This window comes from Berghia stephanieae, chromosome 4, assembly GCF_034508935.2.
Source record: "Berghia stephanieae isolate SIO BIC M18660-M18661 chromosome 4, UCSD_Bste_1.3, whole genome shotgun sequence".
In the NCBI taxonomy this organism is placed as follows: domain Eukaryota; kingdom Metazoa; phylum Mollusca; class Gastropoda; order Nudibranchia; family Aeolidiidae; genus Berghia; species Berghia stephanieae.
In genome coordinates, this window is record NC_088363.1 from 47,471,548 (window position 1) to 47,479,707 (window position 8,160).

At 35.1% G+C, this 8,160-nt stretch overlaps 1 protein-coding gene across 1 annotated transcript in view; it reads right to left on the bottom strand.

Annotated features, from left to right (window-relative positions):
- Positions 1-2,091, bottom strand: part of LOC144972023 (uncharacterized) — a 9,149-nt gene extending 7,058 nt beyond the window's left edge. The window contains exons 1-2 of the mRNA XM_078913111.1: positions 1,866-2,091; positions 1-107 (exon numbers count right to left, since the gene is read on the bottom strand). The exon at positions 1-107 is cut by the window's left edge and continues 52 nt beyond it. Of these exons, the coding sequence (XP_078769237.1) occupies positions 1-69 (69 nt within the window). The 5' untranslated portion in view covers positions 70-107; positions 1,866-2,091. The remainder of the gene's footprint in view (positions 108-1,865) is intronic.
- Positions 2,092-8,160: the final 6,069 nt, after the last annotated feature.

Below are 8,160 nucleotides of genomic sequence, written 5' to 3' on the forward strand. Positions count from 1 at the left end.
ATCGCTTTGGGCCAATGCTGCTATTGACAAGGTGAAAAACAAAGCGATCATAGGGCGACTGGTTCCCATGGTGATGATGGCGTCGTCAGCAACAGATGTAGGTTTATCTGTAATATTGGTTTGCAATTAGACGCTTTATTAAACCTTATATTGATGCTAGGCATTTATCCAAGAAGTTCATAATATCTGCCAGCCAGATATTAATAAACCAACACACAAAACGTATAATAATCTGATTAATAGAATTTAGTGAGAATTACTCATAAAAAAGAGCTGGCGGAAAACAGTAACAAAGAGGTGAGTGAGGTTAATTTGGTTGTATCTATACTTTTTTTTTTCCTTTTGTTTTGCAAAATTTTGAATCAGTCTTATAATTTTAACTGCCTTTTTTTATGAGACACATTTCTAACTTTAAATAGAAATCATGTGATTGAACCTATGTGCACAAATTGGCATATCTGATAACCGAACACAATTATGGGCTGGACTTAAACATTGTTGTAATGGACAATATTTTGGGTTGGATTGAGAGTATTTCAATCACAACAATGAATCCATAACAATTTGGGTTATCGGACCTGGAAATATGTGCACATCGGATTGAACGTTTACACAGAATGTACAATAAACTATAGGTTTAACTCGACGTGTACTAATTTGAAGGTCTGATAAGTCAAATCGCATGGGCTCGTTGTTGTAATGAAAATTCTCTCAAACCAAAGTAAAATATTGTCATTGCAACAATGTCAAATCAAGCCCATAATTGCGATCGGTTATCAGAACTGAAAGTATGTGCACGTAGGTTTAACTCTGTGTGTGACCTACCTCCTCAACCCGGTACTATGTCGGGATAGACTAGCTGACGAAAATGAATACAATATGATATTAACTAACTATCCAACCAACTGAATGAATAGATAAAAAAAAATAAATAAATAAATAAATAAATAAATAAATAAATAAATAAATAAATAAATAAATAAATAAATAAATGACTAGAGCCAACATTTTTTGTGTTATGAAGGAGAAAGAATATAATTCTCTGAGGAAATGAGAGCTATAAAACGTCTTATCTCTGATCATTTTTACTCTTTATTGCATACATTAAAACTATACTAGTAAACTTGAAAATTTGTATGCTTTGCCTTGGACCATAAAAAATTGATATTTGTCAAAAAAATTTTTTTGCACGATAGCCCTGGATCCGGGGTCAGAGCGTCTAATATTGCATGCATTTGTGACAATAAAAGACAACAGTTTTCAGAAAAAAAGATGAAGGTGATGCATTGTTGTTTTTAAGGGTTTATTTTATTTAAACTGAAAGTGAAAAAGGTATATTCTTTTTCCGTAATAACACAAAAATATGTTAGCTTGAGTCATTTATTTATTTATTCATTTAGTGATTGATTGATTGATTGATTGATTGATTGATTGATTGATTTATTTATTTATTGATTGATTCATTCATTCATTCAAATTGCAAAGAAAAACAATTTTCTCCTTAATAACACCACAAAATATTGGATAGAGTCATTTATTTAATTATATATGTGTTTATTTATTCATTTACTTAATTATTTATTTATCTATTTATTCAAAATGAAGAATTGTATATTCTTTCTCATTAATAACACACACACACAAAAGTGTGGACTTATGTCATGTATTTATTTATTTATTAGTTTACTTACCTATCTATTAATTAATTTATTTATTTAATAGTTTATTTATTGATTTACTTATTAAAAATACATAGAAAAAATTATAGCTTATTAAAGGACAAAAAGAGAAATCAATTAAAAGAAAAAGAAAGCAGAAAACAGAACATCAATTATGATTTGCAGAATTACATTCAACATACTTACCAAAACAAAAATCAAATGTTGAAGTGTTTCTATCGCAAAAATTCAAAACCGTCGTTGATTAAAATCTATTTGAAGCCCTCGATAACAAATTGAAAAGCATTCTCTAACTCTTCGGATAATAAATAATAATCCCCATTAGATCAACGGTGATTACCTTCAGAGTAGAAAATGAAAGGACAGTGCAAATATAGAACAATTAATTTGACGTGAATTATCCCTCCTCAAATAAATTCAAGCCAAAGATTATTTTATATACTTACCTTATCATCTCATGATCAATTGACCAACGATGACGTGCTATGAGAAAGAAAAAAAAACACATTTTTAACAATTTTGAGTAGAAAAGTAGTCCTTTAAATATCGATCGATTTAAATGATCTTCATCTGGTCAAAAACTCTCAAACTTGAGACTTCATTAAGAACCAGGTTTGACAGTATTTGACGAGCTGAGGGTTATTTTAATCAATCGATATCTGAAGGACGAGTTTTTGGCCAAATTTTTTTTTAAAAACGCGTTTTTCCAGAGTACGATAGAAAGGTCATCTGAAACACATAAAAAATGTTATGAATTGTTTTATTGATCGAGATGTAGATATAAACGCAATATGGACTGGGATATTAATATATTATTGTTTTTATTTTTTCTTTATGCCGTTTGAGTGTTTAGCATGAAAAGGTAATTTGATATGTCCATGAAAATAATCAATAAAGACAATTGTTTGATTACTGTAAATTTTGCTTTGTTCTCTCCCTTAGATGTTTGTTGTTGCATGATAATGAGTATATGTAAATTAAAACAAATTTGCAATTTAAAAGATTGAATCTAAAACTATGCATTGTTAATCGAAAGATGTCTTGTAATTATGGCAAGCAGTATTGAGCGTGGTTAGTAACCGGTTTTATCATGCTTATGAGCGTAAAATATTTTATTTAGTATCCTACCATTTCGTATCGAGTCAAATTTTTATTCCATACGGTGTATGTGGCGACTTTATCTAATCAACATTTACGAGCTGCCATTGTAATGGCAAGGAACTCATCTATAACTGAGTCAGGCAAAGTATTGTGTGCAATGTGCCTTGCAAACAAAAGACATGGCGCTGAGCCTTTCATTCACTGACCACACTCAATATTGCTTGAATTTTTCACTTAAAACTTTATGGAGCAGCGTGGCTCAGCGGTCTTTGCTTCGTACCCAAAAGGTACCGAGTTCACTACCCTCCACGCTGTGTTGCCTTGAGCAAGTCTCCTAGCCCAAGCTCACTTTGCGGCGCTACACTGCGGCTGACGCCTGGGTTATTACAGTCTTCCCTTGGAATATACCTTTTAAAAAAATTCCCCCTAGGGATGAATAAAGGGAATTTATTTTCTTTAATGGCGAGACTCGTTGTCTCTTAGGTATCGATGGCCTACAATATTATGTGTTACGAATATTTCAACATACAGAACAGATAGTGGGAGAGTGGGTGGAGAGTGGAGACCTATTATTACTTTATTTCTATTTAGTGTTATGACACTATAAGATCATATCAGTCATCAATGGAAAATAATAGGATTCAATAGTCTGATGTCACGTCCGCCCAGCAACCAGCAGTTTGGTTCTCAACAAAAAAAAATCAGTACTTCTTATTGTTCATGCTAGCTAGAACTTTTTCACATATCAAGTGATCAGAATGTATAAAAGTCAAAACATGATCAGATTTATAATGTTTTTCTCCTCTGGATACACTTTTATGCTCGTCGGAGAAATATTTCATAAGGGCGTCCGCCATTGTTCCGATAGTTTAGAAGTTACTGGCTATAGATAGTGGCGGATATTGTAAAAGTGTTCATTAAAAAAGGATGGCTACTTTATGAAATGGAAATATCATGGTTCCAAATGACCTTCTGGGGAAATGAATGAAATATTGTGAAGCATATTGAGCATGGTTAATCCATGGAAATACTCTATATAAATATAAATGTTCATATTTATTTATTTTTATTCATTTATCTATTCTTAAAAGATAAGGATGTGTTAAGACTACGAATCGTGAAGGCTGAACAAATAACTTGAAGAAAATAATAAAGGATGAATACTGTTTCATAACGATAAGCAACATCAATATTATCAAAGACGCATTTATATTAGGCTAGGGCTATTGGTCAGTACTGTCCCCCAGGCGCTAGCACCTGCGGGTCAGTACTGACGAACAGGCGCCAGCGCCTGGGGCAGCGCCTGAGGGTCAGTACCACAGACTACTAGGAGCAGACCGGACAACACCCACTTTTTATTGGCTAATCGCCGCCATCGTATTTAAGATGTAAGCAGTTATCGGATGAATCGAGAATAGAGAGAGACTGACGATATACTGGCAGCGTAAAATTATACGAGAAAACATTAAACATTGGCATTTCGGGGACAGAACAGACGCGTGGTTAGCAAAAATTACATAAAAATAAATAACAAAATGCTGTGAGGGTGTGATGAAATTGTGTGAACTTCATGGTCGATCAATTTGGTCATCAATCCAACCAACTATCAATCTATTATACTTCTTCTACTACTACTACCTCTACTACTACTACTACTACTACTACTACTACTACTACTACTACTACTACTACTACTACTACTACAACTACACCTTCTACTACCACTACTTCTACTATCACTACTATACGACGACGACTACAACGATGAGAGAGAGAGAGAGAGAAAGAAAGAAAGAGAGAGAGAGAGAGAGAGAGAGAGAGAGAGAAGTGGGGGGGGGGGGGGGGGTTCTTCTCTTGCCCTCTCACCATACATGACATAGACTTGTCTACATTGCTAGATCAAAGGGATGGATGCTGCAATTTCGCACGTTCTTCACATTTCACACATCGTTTCTACAAATACGAGGTATGTGTCATCATCAGTTAGAGAGACTGATCAGCAAGTTCAAAGACGTGAGTTTCATACTTTGTGTCTTCTCATTAATATGTGAAATGTCGGTTGATAGTTGTGTAACATCAAAAAGAAATGTTGATCGTATCCACAGAATTCATCAAAAATCAGAGTAGGAGGAGCTTATTTTACCTACTGTTATTATGTCGATTGTCCACTTCTGGACAATAGGATTTGTCATATTCATTATCAGCTAATTGGGCGGGGCATAGAAATGGACAATTTTAATTAACTGATTGAAGAGTGCGTAGAGAGACGGTTTGTCAGAAAGGGTGGGATTAAAATGCTGGAAAAGAAGATGGGTGGAGGCGGATAGAAAAGGTACTGGTACTAGCCATTCAGATTTATGTTTAATTTTCGTTTATTGTTTCCTTTATAAACGGAGAACCTGTGCCGAATCATACATTATTTGCTCTTGGTTAGGGCCCCGTTTTGTACAGCGATTTGAGTACGTTTAGTAGATATTGCAATATAAATGTTTAATTAATTTTTTTTTTGTTACAGAAGTAGTAGTAATGGTAGTTGTAGAAGTAGTAGTAGTAGTAGTAGTAGTAGTAGTAGTAGTAGTAGTAGTAGTAGTAGTAGAAGTAGTAGTAGTAGTAGTAGTAGTAGTAGTAGTAGTAGTAGTAGTAGTAGTAGTAGTAGTAGTAGTAGTAGTAGTAGTAAATAAATTGAGCTTTTATATAGAGCAATATCCACTGTCACAAAGTGACAATGCCAAAGAGTGAGTTGGTGGTCTGCAGAACCTCCGTACCAGTCAATGACCTTAAAGGGATGCTAACGTCGAACAAATTGACCAACCCAACAAACTAACAATCAAAGAATGATGAGTTAATTTGCATATCTCATATTTATTGGTGCAAATTACTCTCTCTCTCTCTCTCTCTCTCTCTCTCTCTCTCTCTCTCTCTCTCTCTCTCTCATTCGCTCATGTAATGACGATCACTCAATTCACAAGACAGTAACAATGAACGTGGAACAATGAATAGGTATACACACGTCACAAAACAGATTTCACAAGAAGGTGGGGCCCCTTACCTTTACAGAACACACAGAACAAAAATATGATCTGTCCGTCCACAGGTACGTCAGGGCTTCTTCCCCTAGTCGAGATGAGGCAATCTGTCGTCCTTTCTTTATAATGTCACGACTTGTAATGTCCAAACTCTAAGAGTGTTCTTGGAATCTAAGGCGTCGGCCTTAAAACAATAATACTATAATTTCCACGGCTTTAGCCGGAAATGATCAATATACATAGATCAATGAAAAATCTGTTATTGACATAAAATGCAGACGTATAACTTCGTCATAAGGAAGATAACTGACTCGCATTGTATCCTCTAACGCAGGATATCTTATAAGACTTTGTACCCTGGTGGTTAGACACTCGACTTGTGGCTTCTCTGTTTCGGGTTCAAATCCTACTTCGGGCTACACGAAGTAGGTTTTCAAACGATCTATCCATCTTTATTTTGATATCCTCCAAACGGTCCTTCTCAGGTACATGTGAACCACCTGCTCCCGATCAGAGGGTTATGCTCAAATACGAGTATACTCAAAGCAAGGATAAGTACAAAAACGCCAGTAGATGGGATCCAAGGCATGGAGAGGCCACCATCAAGGCTGAAGGCAGGATAACTTGAAGTGTCTTTATCGTAGATTTACATATTTATAAATTATAGATGTACAACGTGCGTCGTTGTGCGTGCGCGATTGAAGATCGTAAATTCATCTTTATCAAAGTTGTGTCGATACAATAAATTGCTTTTTTCTTTTAAATGGCATCTCTATTAAATTACGAGCATGATGTATCATTACACCAAAGAGAAGCATTCAATAGTAAGAAAAATGTTCATTGGCACATATTGGCAGGTCTGATGGCCAACCATAAATATCGGCTTGATTAACATTGTTGTAACGGATAAATATTGTGTAGATTTGAAAGTATTTCCATTACAACGAGCCCATAACATTTTGGGTTATCAGACCTGTAAATAAGTACACGTTAACCTCTTATTTTAGATATATTGTCCCTAGTCATATTATTCTCCATAAGGAGAGAAGGAAATATGTCAAGTATAGAGGACATAACGTTACCAAGTGACCACTGCCCTCAAAGGAAATCATGTCCACCCTCTTCTCCTCTCCAGCGGAACCGTTTTAAAAATACCATGCTAAAATTGTTTATTTGTTGCGACAGTTAAAGTCGCCATATAAGCGCCAGGAACAAACACAAAACATAATATGACAAAGAGGACTAGATGAGTTCAGAGTTGGATTTAAGAGCGACACATCCTTGTAACTAGTCTGTAATCGTATTTGAGTCTCACACTTCCACTGCTACAAAATTCGCAAGAAGGGATATCCTCAGATGGAAAAAAAAAACTTGAGAATTTATATAGCGCAATATCCACTCAACGTTTTCAAAGCACTCTACAAGTGGTCCCAAGCCACCAGCAAAACTAAACATGTAAGACGAGACATGAAGCTTGTAGGACCCTCTTAGATCTTTTTTGACAAAGGCAATGCTGTTAACGACCAAGTACTCATTTTACACCCGAGTACTGTGGGAGCTTTAACCAAGGACTCTACTTTACACCGCTCAGAGCGGGACGTGAACCAATGACCTACTGGTCTGAAGGCATGTCATATCACAAGACAACAAAGCCGAGCAGATTGCAGATGTTTACACTGACGTACACTGAAAAAAAAAAATGCATCTAAAATTTTGGACACAAAACTCGTCCTCCAAATATCCTTCAATTAAAATTATCCTTATCTTGTCAAAATCTCTCAAACCGAAAACTTCATTAGTCAGGTCTGAGAGTTTTTGACAAGATAAGCGTAATTTTAATTGATGGATATTGAAGTACAACTTTTCTGGCCAAAATCTTAAATACGTGTCATTGTTTCTGCTTTTTCAAAGTACTGCAGTACACATGAAGCATTGTACTACACATGAAGCATTGTACTCCAGCCTAACGATGACATAATATAAATAAAGGAAGGGGGAAGGGATGATTCACATAATATAAATAAAGGAAGGGATGATTCACAAAGAGAATTAAAAAACATCTTTCAGTTTACCTCTAAACTCCAATCAGAGCCCTGATGAAACCATTGTCTTATTCAATTTCCAGAATAATAAATAAATAATGAATTTATATAGCGCCTAAACATCCACATTAATCGTGCTCTGCGGCGCTTAAGAATAAGAACACGTCATGAAGAATCCACCAATACCCCGCCCGAAGAAGAATTCCAACCACCACTGAGAAAAAAAAAACATTAAAAAAACAGACAAACAAAGACGAACAAACATATAAACAAAAAACAAACTAGCTTTTACAAATTCAAAACATCAAAACA